Source organism: Microcaecilia unicolor, chromosome 10 (assembly GCF_901765095.1).
Source record: "Microcaecilia unicolor chromosome 10, aMicUni1.1, whole genome shotgun sequence".
NCBI lineage: Eukaryota > Metazoa > Chordata > Amphibia > Gymnophiona > Siphonopidae > Microcaecilia > Microcaecilia unicolor.
In genome coordinates, this window is record NC_044040.1 from 219,268,803 (window position 1) to 219,285,876 (window position 17,074).

The 17,074-nt window shown below is 46.9% G+C and overlaps 1 protein-coding gene across 3 annotated transcripts in view; it reads left to right on the forward strand.

Moving 5' to 3' along the window:
* Nucleotides 1-17,074, forward strand: part of AP2M1 (adaptor related protein complex 2 subunit mu 1) — a 73,206-nt gene that overhangs the window by 14,244 nt on the left and 41,888 nt on the right. For all 3 annotated transcript variants that reach the window (XM_030216824.1, XM_030216826.1, XM_030216825.1), the window contains exons 2-3: nt 8,204-8,321; nt 15,673-15,938. In XM_030216824.1, coding sequence (XP_030072684.1) covers nt 8,248-8,321; nt 15,673-15,938 — 340 coding nt within the window. In that variant the 5' untranslated portion in view covers nt 8,204-8,247. The remainder of the gene's footprint in view (nt 1-8,203; nt 8,322-15,672; nt 15,939-17,074) is intronic.

The window sequence follows — 17,074 nt, forward strand, 5'->3', positions numbered from 1 at the left end:
CGGGAAGTGCTCCGGAAACCCTCCACCGGGTTTCGTGTCAATCCTCCCCGTACTTCCAGCTTTTTGCCCCGGTAAGTTTTCTTTCGTCGTCGGGGTAGGCCTCTTTTTGGCCTCGGTCGAGATTTTTCTCCCTCTAAATTTTGGTGCTTCAATTTTCGCCATTTCGGCTTTTGATTTCGCCGGCGTGATTTTTCCGCCCATGACATCGAAGCCTTCCAGCGGCTTCAAGAAGTGCACCCAGTGCGCCCGGGTTATCTCGCTCACTGATCGACACTCGTCGTGTCTTCAGTGTCTGGGGGCTGAGCACCGCCCTCAGAACTGCAGTCTGTGTTCCCTGCTTCAAAGGCGGACTCAGGTAGCGAGACTAGCCCAGTGGAACGTGTTGTTCTCGGGCTCTTCGTCGGCATCGGCACCGGGATCTTCGAGTGCATCGACGTCGTCAGCGTCCAGACCATCTTCCTCGGCCGCCCTTGCATCGAGTGCATCGAGGCATCGGGCCTCTGCATCGGCGCCGAGACATCGGATAGCTGCATCGACGTCGGTGGTACCAGGACCTCGTCTGCTGATGTCGTCGGACGGTGGTGCATCGGGTGGAGTGCAGGTGAGGGCTGTCCATTCCCCTGCTGGTGGCGGTGAGCCCTCGGGTGGGTCTCCTCCTACCCTGAGGGCTCCTGCGGTACAGCCCCCCCGAGATCGACCCTCTTCGGTCTCGGCCCCGAGGAAGCGACGGGTGGATTCGACGTCCTCCTCGTCGGTGCCGGGGAGCTCCGGTGACATGCTTCGGAAGAAGTCGAAGAAGCATCGACACCGGTCCCCTCCCCGCGTCGGCACCGAGAGCTCTGGGTCGCCGAGGGAGTCGGCACCCAGCAGGCATCGGCACCGAGAGGACCGCTCACCCTCTGTTCAGGAGGTGTCGATGCGCTCCGCTCTGGACAGCCCGGAACAGCCTCCACGCCCGGAACAGGTACTGACGTCGACGCCTGCATCGACCTCCATGCCTTTCTCTGCAGCCGCTCTGAACGAGAGCCTCCGGGCCGTTCTCCCAGAGATTCTGGGGGAGCTGTTGCGCCCTACCCCTCCGGTACCGGCGGTGCTTGCGCCTCCGGTACCGTCGAGCGTGGCGCCGGCTGGCCCATCGCCCGGGGTGAGGTCCCCGACGTCGGTACCGCGTGCGGTGCCGACTGCGGCTACCTCCCAGGAGGGCTCCCCGACTACGTCGGCGGAGGGAGCTTCGCCGATGCGGGCGAGGGAGTCTACCTCTCGACGCCCCCATCGTGGACGTGGCTCCACGGAGTCGAGCCGGGCCCGGTTGCAGACGCAGGTCCGTGAACTTGTGTCTGACACCGAGGGTGAGGCCTCGTGGGAAGAAGAAGAAGATCCCAGATATTTCTCTGACGAGGAGTCTGAGGGTCTTCCTTCTGATCCCACTCCCTCTCCTGAAAGACAGCTTTCTCCTCCTGAGAGTCTGTCTTTTGCTTCCTTTGTCCGGGAGATGTCTACGGCCATCCCCTTCCCGGTGGTTGTGGAGGACGAGCCCAGGGCTGAAATGTTTGAGCTCCTGGACTATCCTTCTCCACCTAAGGAAGCGTCCACTGTTCCCTTGCATCATGTCCTAAAAAAGACATTGCTTGCGAACTGGACGAAACCTCTAACTAATCCCCACATCCCCAAGAAGATCGAGTCCCAGTACCGGATCCATGGGGACCCAGAGCTGATGCGCACCCAGTTGCCTCACGACTCTGGAGTTGTGGATCTGGCCCTAAAGAAGGCTAAGAGTTCTAGAGAGCATGCTTCGGCGCCCCCGGGCAAAGACTCTAGAACCTTAGACTCCTTTGGGAGGAAGGCCTACCATTCCTCTATGCTCGTGTCCAAGATCCAGTCTTACCAGCTCTACACGAGCATCCACATGCGGAACAATGTGCGGCAGTTGGCGGGCTTGGTTGATGCTCTTCCCCCTGAGCAAGCCAAGCCTTTTCAGGAGGTGGTCAGGCAGCTGAAGGCGTGCAGAAAATTCCTGGCCAGAGGAGTTTATGACACTTTTGATGTTGCGTCCAGGGCCGCTGCTCAAGGTGTGGTGATGCGCAGGCTCTCATGGCTGCGTGCCGCCGACCTGGAGAATAGAATCCAGCAGCGGATTGCGGACTCGCCTTGCCGTGCGGATAACATTTTGGCGAAAAAGTCGAACAGGTGGTAGAGTCTCTCCACCAGCGGGACACCGCATTCGACAAATTCGCCCGCCGGCAGCCTTCAGCTTCTACCTCTACAGGTAGACGATTTTTCGGGGGAAGGAAGACTGTTCCCTATACTTCTGGCAAGCGTAGGTACAATCCTCCTTCCCGACAGCCTGCGGCCCAGGCTAAGCCCCAGCGCGCTCGCTCTCGTCAGCAGCGTGCGCCTCAGCAAGGCCCCGCGGCTCCCCAGCAAAAGCAAGGGGCGAGCTTTTGACTGGCTCCAGCAGAGCATAGCCGACATCCAAGTGTCAGTGCCGGGCGACCTGCCAGTCGGGGGGAGGTTGAAAGCTTTTCACCAAAGGTGGCCTCTCATAACCTCCGATCAGTGGGTTCTCCAAATAGTCCGGCAAGGATACACCCTCAATTTGGCCTCAAAACCTCCAAATTGTCCACCGGGAGCTCAGTCTTACAGCTTCCAGCACAAGCAGGTACTTGCAGAGGAACTCTCCGCCCTTCTCAGCGCCAATGCGGTCGAGCCCGTGCCATCCGGGCAAGAAGGGCTGGGATTCTATTCCAGGTACTTCCTTGTGGAAAAGAAAACAGGGGGGATGCGTCCCATCCTAGACCTAAGGGCCCTGAACAAGTATCTCGTAAAAGAAACGTTCAGGATGCTTTCCCTGGGCACCCTTCTCCCCATGATTCAGCAAAACGATTGGCTATGCTCTCTGGACTTGAAGGATGCCTATACGCACATCCCGATACTGCCAGCTCACAGACAGTATCTGCGATTTCAGCTGGGCACACGCCACTTCCAGTACTGTGTGCTACCCTTTGGGCTCGCCTCTGCACCCAGGGTGTTCACAAAGTGCCTAGCTGTGGTAGCAGCGGCGCTTCGCAGGCTGGGGGTGCACGTGTTCCCATATCTCGACGATTGGCTGGTGAAGAACACGTCCGAGGCAGGAGCCCTGCAGTCCATGCAGATGACTATTCGCCTCCTGGAGCTACTGGGGTTTGTGATAAATTACCCAAAGTCCCATCTTCTCCCAGTGCAGAAACTCGAATTCATCGGAGCCCTGCTGGATTCTCGGACGGCTCGCGCCTATCTCCCAGAGACGAGAGCCAACAACTTGTTGTCCCTCGTCTCGCGGGTGCGAGCGTCCCAGCAGATCACAGCTCGGCAGATGTTGAGATTGCTGGGCCACATGGCCTCCACAGTTCATGTGACTCCCATGGCCCGCCTTCACATGAGATCTGCTCAATGGACCCTAGCCTCCCAGTGGTATCAGGCCGCTGGGGGTCTAGAGGACGTGATCCACCTGTCCACGAGTTTTCTCGAATCCCTGTTTTGGTGGACGATTTGCTCCAATTTGACTCTGGGACGTCACTTCCAAATTCCTCAGCCACAAAAAGTGCTGACCACGGATGCGTCTCTCCTGGGATGGGGAGCTCATGTCGATGGGCTTCACACCCAAGGAAGTTGGTCCCTCCAAGAACGCGATCTACAGATCAATCTTCTGGAGTTGCGAGCGATCTGGAACGCTCTGAAGGCTTTCAGAGATCGGCTGTCCCACCAAATTATCCAAATTCAGACAGACAATCAGGTTGCCATGTACTATGTCAACAAGCAGGGGGGCACCGGATCTCGCCCCCTGTGTCAGGAAGCCGTCAGCATGTGGCTCTGGGCTCGCCGTCAGGGCATGGTGCTCCAAGCCACATATCTGGCAGGCGTAAACAACAGTCTGGCCGACAGGTTGAGCAGGATTATGCAACCTCACGAGTGGTCGCTCAATTCCCGTGTGGTGCGACAGATCTTCCAGGCGTGGGGCACCCCCCTGGTGGATCTCTTCGCATCTCAAGTGAACCACAAGGTCCCTCAGTTCTGTTCCAGGCTTCAGGCCCACGGCAGACTGGCGTCGGATGCCTTCCTCCTGGATTGGGGGGAAGGTCTGCTGTATGCTTATCCTCCCATACCTCTGGTGGGGAAGACTTGCTTGAAACTCAAGCAAGACCGAGGCACCATGATTCTGATTGCTCCCTTTTGGCCGCGTCAGATCTGGTTCCCTCTTCTTCTGGAGTTATCCTCCGAAGAACCGTGGAGATTGGAGTGTTTTCCGACCCTCATCACGCAGGACGACGGGGCTCTTCTGCATCCCAACCTCCAGTCCCTGGCTCTCACGGCCTGGATGTTGAGGGCGTAGACTTTGCCTCTTTGGGTCTGCCAGAGGGTGTCTCCCGCATCTTGCTTGCTTCCAGGAAAGACTCCACTAAGAGAAGTTACTTCTTTCATTGGAGGAGGTTTGCCGTCTGGTGTGACAGCAAGGCCCTAGATCCTCGCTCTTGTCCTACACAGACCCTGCTTGAATACCTTCTGCACTTGTCTGAGTCTGGTCTGAAGACCAACTCCGTAAGGGTTCACCTTAGTGCAATCAGTGCATACCATTACCAAGTGGAAGGTAAGCCGATCTCAGGACAGCCTTTAGTTGTTCGCTTCATGAGAGGTTTGCTTTTGTCAAAGCCCCCTGTCAAGCCTCCTACAGTGTCATGGGATCTCAATGTCGTTCTCACCCAGCTGATGAAACCTCCTTTTGAGCCACTGAATTCCTGCCATCCGAAGTACTTGACCTGGAAGGTCATTTTCTTGGTGGCAGTTACTTCGGCTCGTAGAGTCAGTGAGCTTCAGGCCCTGGTAGCCCAGGCCCCTTACACCAAATTTCATCACAACAGAGTAGTCCTCCGCACTCACCCTAAGTTTCTGCCAAAGGTCGTGTCGGAGTTCCATCTGAACCAGTCAATTGTCTTGCCAACATTCTTTCCCCGTCCTCATTCCTGCCCTGCTGAACGTCAGCTGCACACATTGGACTGCAAGAGAGCATTGGCCTTCTACCTGGAGCGGACACAGCCCACCAGACAGTCCGCCCAATTGTTTGTTTCTTTTGACCCCAATAGGAGGGGAGTGGCTGTAGGGAAACGCACCATATCCAATTGGCTAGCAGATTGCATTTCCTTCACTTACGCCCAGGCGGGGCTGGCTCTTGAGGGTCATGTCACGGCTCATAATGTTAGAGCCATGGCTGCGTCGGTAGCCCACTTGAAGTCAGCCTCCATTGAAGAAATTTGCAAAGCTGCGACGTGGTCATCTGTCCACACATTCACATCTCATTACTGCCTGCAGCAGGATACCCGACGCGACAGTCGGTTCGGGCAGTCAGTTCTTCAGAACCTGTTTGGGCTTTAGGATCCAACTCCACCCCCCGAGGGCCCTGTTTGTTCTGTTCCAGGCTACACTCTCAGTTAGTTGGTAAATTTTTTAGGTCAATCTCAGTTATGTCCTCGCCGTTGCGAGGCCCAGTTGACCAATGTTATTGTGTTGAGTGAGCCTGGGGGCTAGGGATACCCCATCAGTGAGAACAAGCAGCCTGCTTGTCCTCGGAGAAAGCGAATGCTACATACCTGTAGAAGGTATTCTCCGAGGACAGCAGGCTGATTGTTCTCACAAACCCGCCCGCCTCCCCTTTGGAGTTGTGTCTTCCCTTGAAGTGTATTGTCTTGCTACATACTGGACTGGCCGGCTCGAGCCGGTTTCGGGCGGGAAGACGGCCGTGCATGTGCGGTGCGCGCGGGCGCGCGAGGGCTAGCAAAGGACTTTGCTAGTGAAGTTTCCGATTGGAGGGGCTGCCGTGGACGTCACCCATCAGTGAGAACAATCAGCCTGCTGTCCTCGGAGAATACCTTCTACAGGTATGTAGCATTCGCTTTCAGAAAGCTTTTGACAGTTCCTGATGAGACTTCTGAGAAAATGAGTCATGGGTAAGGAGGCAAGGTTCTGGTGTGGATTAGGAATTGATTATTGGACAGAAAGCAGAGGGTAGGGTTAAATGGTCATTTCTCTCAATAGAGAAGGGTGAGTAGAGGCGTGCCACAAGGATCTGTACTTGGACCAGTGCTATAAACATTTATAAATGATATGGAAATTGGAATGACGAGTGAGGTGATTAAATTTGCAGATGACACAAAACTATTCAAGGTTGTTAAAACACATGCGGACTGTGAAATACTGCAGGAAGACCTTAGGAAATTGGAAGACTGGTCATCCAAACGGCAAACAAAATGTAATGTGGACAAATGCAAGGTGATTCACATTGGAAATTTGTTGATACACATTTGTTGGCAGACTGGATGGACCGCACAGGTCTTTACCTGCCGCCATTTACTATGTTACTATGGGAAGAATAATCTGCATTATAGTTACATGATGATGCAAGGGTCCACCTTGGGGGTGGGGGGGTCAGCACTCAACAAAAAGATTTGGGTGTCGTAGATAATATGCTGACATCTGCTCAGTGTTCGGCGGCGGCCAGAAATGGGATGATAGGGATGGTGACTAAGACCGAAAATACTATTATGCCTCTATCACTCCATGGTGCGACCACACCTTGAGTATTGCATTCAGTTCTGGTCTCTGTATTTCTAAAAAAAAAAATAGCAGAATTAGAAAAGGTTCAAAGAAGAGCGACCAAAATGATAAAGGGGATGGAATTCCTCTCACATGAGGAAGGGTTAAAAAGGTTAGGGCTCTTCATCTTTAAAAGAGAGGGATGAGTGGAGATATGATTTGAGGTCTACAACATCTTGAGTTGTGAAGTAAAACGATTTTTACTCGTTCCAAAAATACAAAGTCTAGTGGACATTCAAGGAAATTACATGGAAATACTTTTTAAAGCAAATAGGAGGATTTTTTTTTTCACTCGAATAGAAAGCTCTGGAGCTCTTCGCCAGAGGATGCACTAACAGCGGTTAGCGTATCTGGGTTTAAAAGAGGTTTGGACAAGTTCCTGGAGGAAAAGTCTATAGCAGACATGGGGAAGCAACTACTTGTCCTGGAATTTATAGAATGGAATGTTGACACAATTTGGGTTTTTGCCAGATACTTGCGACCTGGAGTGACCACTGTTGGGAACAGGATACTGGGCTAGATGGACTATTGGTCTGACCCAGTATGGCTACTCTTATGTTCTTTCTGTTATGTTCACACCTTCAAAGAAATGAAGCAAATTGAGGCAAGACTTCCCTTGGCTAAACCCATGCTGACTCTGTCCCATTAAACCGTTTTTATTTGTTTTCTGTAATGTTATTCTTTATAATAGTTTCCACAATTTTTTTACCCAACACAGATGTCAGACTTTTACCAATCTGTAATTTTCTGGATCACTCCTTTTTAAAAATCAGCATTATGTTGACTATCCTCCAATCTTTAGGTATTATGGAGGATTTTAATGACTGGTTACGTATTGCTAAGAGCAGGTCAGCAATTTTATGCTTGAGTTCTTTCAGTAATCTAGAATGTATGCCATTTGGTCCAGGTGATTTACTGCTTGTTCAGTTTGGCTCAATACGTCTTCAAGGTTCACCAAAATTTCTTTTTTTTTTTGTTCCGTATCATCACCCTTAAACCATTTCCTGTACGGGTAGCTCTATCTTCCATAAAGACCAAAGCAAAGAATTCATTCAGTTTCTCTGCTATGGGCTCCTCCTTGAGTGCTTGTATTTTTGCTCCTTCGTGATTTAACTGTCCCACAGATTCCATTGCAGGCTTTCTGCTTCTGATGTACCTGAAAAAGTTATCCTCTGGTTTTTTTTTTTTTTTCATATTCTCTTTTATCCTTCATCAGTGCTTTTGCATCTGACTTGCCAATGCTTCTGTTACTTCTTATTTTCTTTGGGTTTTCATTCTTTTTGCTGTGATAGCCTCTTTCACTTCACCTTTTAACTATGCTGGCTGTTTTCTCTTCTTTCCACCTTGGTAAATATATGTGGAATGCATCTTGCCTGGGCTGCCAAGATGGTATTTTTATTGGGAAGAATAGAGAAGGTACATGCAGGATGTTTTTGCTGGTGACAGGTATTTAAACTCTGTTTCTGGTTTGATATTCACCAAGTATGAATAGATTGAAGTAAATTGGTCAATACTGAAGTTTTGCTACTAGAACATAATCAAACTACAAGGTAAAAATGAAATGCTTTTCTCATTCCAGGTATGACTTAACTACCATGGGAAGGGAAGCTTGAACTCTCAACCATGATTGGAGGTTTATTCATTTATAACCACAAAGGGGAGGTTTTGATCTCTCGGGTGTACAGAGATGACATTGGGTGAGTAGCACTATGGAGTCTGATTGCACTGCTGCAGATGGGTCTGGCACCACATGGCTTATTAATCTGCACCTGCTATGCTGGCAGATCCTAGCATTTCCCTTGCGAGCATGTAAGCTACTTAAAGCAGCCTGCAAAACATCCCATGTACTAATTGGCTGTAACTGACATACTAAGGAAGAAGCTGCTTAACTTGCTGCCTCAGTGACTGTTGCAATCCAATTCTAGTTAAATGCTTGATAAGCTTTGCAGTTTAGCTTGTAATGGTACATCTAGTACTAGTCCTTGAGAACTGTACATGTATCAAAATAGTTGATAACCACCACCCAAACATCCCACCTGTTATCTTCTTGAAAAAGTCTAGCATTCTTCCATAGCAAGTAGGGCTGTACTCAATATATTAAATTCAAGTGCCTTGAATACCATTATTTGTATTCAGCTGAATAGCGATTTAAATTTCAATACAAATAATGCAGGGCTGTACTGTGCTAAATCTTACTGAAATTAACAGTTGATCTCCGATTTCATGTTGCTTCTTTTTTTTATTTGTTAAAGCTCAATGCTCATTATTTATATTTGGCCAAATAATATTTCCTTAGCATCCCTCTGGACCGGCCCAGGATTGGACTGATGTGTTGTGCACTCCTTCCAGCAGGTGGAGACTAAGAACTTCTGACTCTACAGCCAATAAGAGCCCTTGCCATGTGACCCTAGATTCAGTATTCTTAGTCTCCAGCAGGTGGAAGGAGGGGAGCCCTTAGTCTGTCATCTTGCCACCATCTCAGCCTCGCATGTGGTGGGAGTGCTGAATGTCCAAGTGGATTTTCTCAGCCGTTAGTCGCGATCTGGGAGAATGGTCACTCAGCCTGCAAGCTTTTCAGTTGATTGTGGAACAGTGGGATTCTCCTCTCGTAGATCTGTTTGCTACAAGTCTCAACGCCAAAGTGCCTCACTTCTTCAGTCACAGAAAGGACACCAAGGCAGAAGGAATCAATGTTCTGCTTCATCAGTGGCCTCCGAGTCTCCTCTATTTCTTTCCTCCGTGACCTCTCCTGGGTCGTCTCATTCAAAAGACCGAGTCACACGGGGGCCCAGTGATCCTGGTAGTTCTGGATTGGCCTCACAGACTGTGGTATGTGGATCTCTTGTCTTTGGTCAGCCCCTCCGCTTCAACGTCCGGATCAGGTTGGCCTTCTCGGCCAAGGTCCAATCCTTCGTCCAGACCTGGCTCAATTTTGTCTTACAGCCTGGCTCTTGAACGGGCGTGTTTGCTGAAGAGGGGTTACTCCATTATGCTTTTCACGCTGACATTCGACATCTTTGAGTTATGTCAAGAGTTGGTGGATTTTTGAAGAGTGGTGTTCTGAGTGAAATATCGCCCCTCTTCTTGCTTCCTTGGCAGAGCTTTTGGATTTTTTGCAGCAAGGTTTTGATAAAGGTTTGGCTCTCACTTCCCTTATGGTGCAGGTGGCAGCATTATCCTGCTTTCAGGGTAGAGTGCAGGGTAAATCTCTGGCTTCTCAACAAGATGTAATGTTTTTTGAAAGGGGTCTGTCTGCTTCGCCCGCTGAGCCGGTATAATTTTCCAGCCTGGGACCTAAGTTTGTTGCTGTCATCCCTTACTAGACCTCCTTTTGAACCGTTGTCTTGTTCCCTTAAGGTTTTAACTTTCAAGATGGTTTAAAGTTTGGTGTAAACAGAAGATCTCATGGTGTGTGGATCTCCTGTTGATCTTGGTGGTCTTGATCAGGGCCTAGCCTTGTTCCTCTAAAGGTTCAAGTGTTCACACAGTTTCAGAGGCAAAGTTGAGATCTCTGGCTGCGCAGCTGGACGTCTTCTGTTAGGGGTGGTGCCCCCTTGGGAGCTCCGTTTTCTTTGTAAAGACTTTTTCCAAGCTGCCTTTTGAATCCATTTTCACTGAAGGATTGGTCATTGAAACAGTCTTGGTGCCATTTAGTTTCTCTTTCTTGCAGATGTTCTTGCCTGTCTCTCTTTCAGCTGACCATCCATTCTTCTGAAAGTAATTTCTCCTTCTCCCCCCCCCCCCCAAAAGAAAAATCTCAGTTGATTGGCCATTGAGCTGTCTTGAAGTCACATACCAGCATGTTCTGCCATGCTTGCAATGTTTGATTTAGACTCGCTTTAACCAGTTTAGTGCACACATTGTGTACCTAATACGCAAAGAGTCTCGCCGCCTTTTATCTTTCATGGAAGCAGCAACCGAAAATGCTAGTCTAATATATGTAAACGAGCTTGGTTATATTAAAATGAGCATTCCTTGTGATGCACAGAAAGGAGCACCACCTACCTGTAATGTTCAAAATCTTCTGGTAGGGCTGAGGGTGGTGGTACATGTGTGTGTTACACGTAACAGTAGCGTTTACAATAATCTTCCATGAATACCTATGACGTAGTTGCCATTCTGCTTCTCCCCCCCCTTGGGCATACGCAGAACAAATGCTTACCGCAAGACTGTTCTGCACAAGTGCTAGGCGCTTTCTCTACAGAGCTGCACATAGACTTCCTATTCATCTTATTTGCATGTGATTTCCACATTCGGTAAGTTCAGTGGTGGCTATAGATATACATGGTGTTAGCAACTTCAGCCCCCAAGTTCTGGTTCATCAGGTCACACGACTCTTAAGAACATCTCCAGAAGTCTTTCTGCTAGTGGCGTTAGCGCCAAAGAAGCACGCAGCTGCTTGGGGGCATGGTCCTCGAGGCTTGCTCTTGTTAGTTACAATGTGCCTAAGGCAATTTTTATCTTTTTTTTTCCCCACTCTTCAGTTGCTCATTTTTAACTCCATGAGCCTAGTTTTTGGAACAGATGACACCTTCCTCTTCCATTTGTTATATCATGCCAACAACATATAGGTAGTTAAATGCAATGTTTATATGTTGGCACTGTTTTAAGGATGAATGACTATAACCCGCACAGAGTGGCAGCTGCAGCTTTGCCTTTGTTGGCAGACAGGACGGATCATGTTGGTTATTTACTGTTACTGTGTGTGTAGGATTCCTCCCCAACTCTAAGCCAAGTTTCAATAAAGCACAGTCCTTGAGCCTTGGAAGACACCAGGTCTCCCTCTCAGTTACTCTAATTTTTCTTGCTTTTCAAGGAGGTAGTGTGTTTTTTTTTGTTTGTTTGTTTGTTTTTTTTTGGGGGGGGGGGTTCTGCAGAACTTTTTCAGAACTGCCAACCACTTTGTCCAGAGATTCTTGTCAGAGTTGGTCATTTTGCCTTTACGTATGTGTTTACTGTTCACCTGCTTTACCAGCTGATGATAAAAAGAATTCCAGACAGATTTTAGCAGACTTTTAGGTGATTTTAATGTTTATATATCCCTTTCTCATCTGAATTAGATTGCTTCAGTTTTCTCTGCTCCTCTTCATATTGCAGGCTACTTGTTGGATTCAGGTATGACCCTTGTTTGAATTCCTTCTCTTGTTTTCCTGTTTCCAGGTCTGGTCTAACCATTATTTGATTCTGGGGTTTCTGCTAATTAACCAGACTAGATGTCTCTACAGTGTGGTTATTTCCTCCTGTTCACTGCCGCTTCCCTCCCCCCCCCCCCCCCCCCTTAAGAATCTTTTCTTTCTTTAGGAGATCATGGCATCTTCTGGGACTGTTGAGGTCCTTTTTTTTTTTTTTTAGATAGCATAGCTCCCATTCAAGCTTTTTTTTTTTGTCATGGAAGCATCAGTGACATCATAGGGTCTCTGTTGAAACAGCAGATACAAAGGGCAAAAAAATCCTTGACATAAACTTGGATCTCCATCTAGGGAAATGGGACTTGATATACCGCCTTTCTGTGGTATTTTGCAACTACATTCAAAGCAGTTTACATATATACAGGTACTTATTTTGTACCTGGGGCAATGGAGGGTTAAGTGACTTTCCCAGAGTCACAAGGAGCTGTAGTGGGAATCGCACCCAGTTCCCCAGGATCAAAGTCCGCTGCACTAACCACTAGGCTACTCCTCTACATTAGTTTTGTAGGGAATGTCATTGAGTTTTTGCATTTCATGTGAAGGTAGCTAAGAAATCCTTGTTCTCACCTGAATTTTGTCAAATCCCATTAAGACAATGCTGTGTTATCCAAGTTGACTCGGGGGGGGGGGGGGGGGTGTGCAGCCTCTGCTGTTTGTACATTATTTTTCTTTAAATTGAATTTCTTTGCTTATCTAAACCAATTTTATTTTCTTTTGAAAGCTAGATTTTTGGTTTCGCTTTTGGTACCTAGTTTGTCTGGTCTCGATCTGAGAAGCTGTTTCACTACAATGCATCTTTCAATACTGTGTCCTTGATGTTTGCTGAATTTGGCCTGTTTTGTAAAGTCTTTTCTGACTTTGTAAACTGTGTTAGCCTATTAAAGGTGGGGTAAAAACCTTTTAAATAAACCAAAGGTTAACAACTTTAAATTTGTGGACCCTCCATAAGCTGAAGTTATTTGGAGGGGAGACGCCCTTTTTTTTTTTTTTTTTTCATGTTTCATAGGCTGCACAAAGATAAAGCAGCTTCAAAATTATTATTGTTCCTTGGAGTCAGGAATTCTTTCCAGAAATATTTGCTAACCAGGTGGTCAGTAAAATCATCTAGATGGCACAGCCATTCAGAAGATCCTGAGGAGAATGCTGAGGTTCCAGCAGGTCTCAAAGCATAACTCAAGTAGAGCTCAGGTAACCTTTTGAGCTGAAGCTTGAGCAGTCAGCCACTTGGTCCTCGCTGCCCTCTTCTGTGATGGAGCTGTATTGCAGGAGGCCTGGTCTTCCTCCTGCCCAGTCTGGTCTAACAGGATAAGGAAGGAGAAACTTATCCTTGCTTTTTTATTTATTTTCTTTGAGTCCTGTTTCAAACCAGTCCAGGACCCACCTGGGAAGATGGCAAAGTCCTGATAGTCCTTAATTTCCTGTTTGTGCTCTTTCCTTTTGGAAATGACATACAGCCCTCGAAACCTAATCAGAAATTCATTTAGCCTAATAAGGTCTAACCTATAGGTTAACTATATATTCTTTATATTTATAAAGTTTTTTTGTTTGTTTCAACTGGAATATTTCATGTAGCCTTTGGAATCATTGAAAGTAACTAGTGTATTACATTGTGATGTGTGTTTGGGTTTTTTTTGGCTCCCTCTTACCTAACTGCTCTGTAGACATGTTTTTATATTATTGCACCCACTCCCATTCCAGAAAGAAAGGAATAAACTGCTATGTAGTTGATGTGGAACATTTTGTTATCTGTGGTCTTCCCCTGTTCTGGAATAATTTGGTTTGCTTTTAATGAGATTCACCTGTGTCTAAAGGGTAGAGAGACTGTGGTTTCACTACTCTTAAAAGTGAAAAGCTATAGGCTGGCACCCATCTGAGGCTTATACTTTTCACTCTCTTAAACTTATGAATAATTATCTTGGAAAACATGAGGACCCTGTCTAGGGAGTTTGCAGTTCTTTAATATGACTTTTGGGGTGAGGGATCTTCGTAAGCTGCACTGCTATTGTGTCTCCTCCTGATTTTTCTGTTGCTCATTTTGGCTCTTTTGCATATTTCATTTGGGAATGGTGGTTTCATTTTTTTGTGTGGGTTTTTTTTTTTTTCTAACCCTTTCTCTTGTTGCTGACAATCTCCTCCTTGCTGGCACCATTTCTGTCCATCACATCATCTCTTCATTGGCTGTGATAGCAATAGGTAAGATGCATGGCATATACGATTATTTTGCACTACTGTGCAAACTGCTTAAATGTGCAATTCATATCTTGTAGTTCTTCATACATAAGGCTGTACCTTGCATTTAGAGCTGAATGCCCAATTTGACAGTCTTTAGTAGTTTATACACTACTGTATTCTGAGGATCCTACTTAGCTGTAGGAATAGAAGAAGACTTTTAAAACCAGCTAACGTTACCCACATAGACCTTGATCTAGCTTTAGAAATTGAACTTTGTTACTTTGCTGTACCATAAGTGCTTTAACCCATTAGTGCCCATTGTTCCCACATATGGGAACATTGGGCAGTAGTGGGTTAATATGATAAACAATGGTTTAATCAGGGCAAAAGTAGAAATGTGCTAATTTCAGAAGTCAGCTAAATTGGGGAGGGAGGAATTAGACATCTGAAAGTCTTCAAGATGCAAAACAAAAAGATCTATATGTTAAGAAGCATGACAGGATGTGTACTTCCCCTGTCAGCCTTTGGGAGATTAGTTCTGAAGACCACTTTCCTTTCTGCTTAGTGTGCATATCAGCAGTTAAGTCTTCCTAGATGCAACTAAAAGGAACACCAGGGTTAGCATTTCCTTGCTTTGAGGTAGTAACTGATGCCCTTTGTTCTGGGCTGAGGATGTTGGACAAGTTTCTTCCTAGGGTGGTGGTAAATGTAATGTAGTTCAGTGGTCACAATGACGACTATACCTCACTACAACTTAACCTTGCTAAGCTATGACCTATGCTTTGGAAAGCTAAGATTCTAAGAGCCTGATGATTTCATTTATATAATATAACAGCATATTCATAATTGCAAAATGTGATGTTTACAGTGTAATTGGTAAAATATATGTCAGTATTTGATCGCCTGTTTTTTTTTTTTTTTTTTTTTTTTGTGCTGGTTCTGTAAAAATACTTCTGACACATAGTTCCTTACCTTAATCTAGGAGGCATACTATAGTTTCTCTAAATCCAGTACAGTTGTGGTGGTTCGTGGTCTTTGTTATTCCCAGCTCAGGCTTTGAGGTGCTACAGATCTTGCCATTTAAACATGTAGGATAAATGGCAAGATCTCTTTCGCCTTAAATGTCTCCTTTTTTCAGAAGGATATAACATTATCAGCTGCAGTTGGTTTAAAAAAAACCAAAAACCAACTGCTCTTGATCTCAGAGTGCAGCTATGATCCATCTTTTAGAAAAGACCTGTGTTTTAGAGCAGGGGTGGGCAGCCACAGTCCTCAAGAGGCACAATTTAGTTGGGTTTTCCAGATTTCCACAATATGCATGAAATCTTAATTGCATACAGTAGAAGCAGTACATGCAAATCGGTATCCTGTACATTCATTATGGAAATCTGGAAAACCAACTGGATTTTGGCTCTTGAGGACTCTGGTTGCCCATCTTTGTTCTAGGGGCTCAAGAATTCCTTTCCTGAATTGGCTTATTACTTTGACAGTACTACAACTCCCTGAAATCTTTAATCTATACACACACAAGTTTTGACTGCATAATCTTCTAGCTCTTAGTCGCCTACTTTTTTGAGCAGTTGAGGATGATGGTTGATATGCAGTTTGACTTCAAAAGCTTTGTTTTTATAGTGGCATCTTACTATTTACAGTTGCTCCCTTCTGCTTTCTGTAAAACCCTTTATAGGCGGAATGCAGTGGATGCTTTCCGTGTCAATGTCATCCATGCCCGGCAACAGGTTCGTTCTCCAGTCACCAACATAGCACGCACCAGTTTCTTCCATGTCAAGCGCTCCAACATCTGGCTAGCTGCTGTCACCAAACAGAATGTGAATGCTGCTATGGTCTTCGAGTTCCTGTACAAGATGTGTGATGTTATGACTGCATACTTCGGGAAGATCAGTGAAGAGAACATCAAAAACAACTTTGTTCTCATCTATGAGCTCCTGGATGGTGAGGACAAGCTCCATCTCTTTCTGATTTCACAGGGGTAATAATAAGAGGCGGTAAGAATGGGGGAGGCCCTTAGAGCATGCAAACATGGGAACTGTTCTCTGGAAAGAGGTAACAGAGGCCGGATGGTATGATGATGATACAGTGGATTGGGTAATGACTAGCGGGTTTCAGTTCCAAACAGATGAGTGGGATGTTCTCCCTACCAGCAATAGAGGTAAAGTGCTAAAAAGATACTGTTCATGCACTTTGGATTATTTCGAGTAAGCTTTAATTTATAAGACTCTTCTGGGTCCCTGCTTGAATGGAGACCTGATTTTTGTATTGCTGAACCTGTTCTTTAAGTGGGTGTGCTTTTGGGAAGAGGGTATGAGATGTGTGCAAAAAGTGGAAGGAAAGAAGCATGACCTAGGGTTTAAGTACCATACCTGAACATTTAGGTGTGTTGGGCTGATACCGGTGCTCTTTAACATATTTATAAATTGCAGGAGGACCTTATGCGACTGGAGGACTGTCCATCCAAATGGCAGTTCCTTGTCATCTGATAATTTTCTTTCCTTTAATCATACCAGACCAGTCCAGACTAATGGGTTGTGTCCATCTACCAGCGGAAGGAGATAAAAAATAGTTCCAACTAAACCGCCCCTTAAGGGTATTGTTCTGTGCGTTCCACAGGCAGAGACAGGACTGCGCCCCACACTGAGACCTGCAGAGAAAGAACTACACTCAACATGTGACGATGGAGCTGCGTTCAACATGCAGAGATGAAAGGTTGCCGAATAAGCAGCGAAGGAACTTCACTCAACATGCCATGATAGAGCTGTGCCCAACATGCAGCAATGGAGCTAAAGCCAACCAGGAACTGTACCCAACATGCAGTGATGTAGCCGTGCCCAACATGGAACAGCATGGAATAATGGAGCCGCGCTCAACAAGCAAAATGAATAGATGGAGCCCCGGGGAACAGCCAGAGAAGAAGGAGCTGCCAGGAGGCCAACAGGAAAAGAGCACAACTTGTGGAAATGCAGACCTGGCGCTGTACTCCCCTGGCCCAGAGAGACTAAAACTACAAGAAGATAAAGCCCCGTGCCCCAAGAGACACTCTCAGCCCCCAAGTGGTCTCTGAGCCACAATGA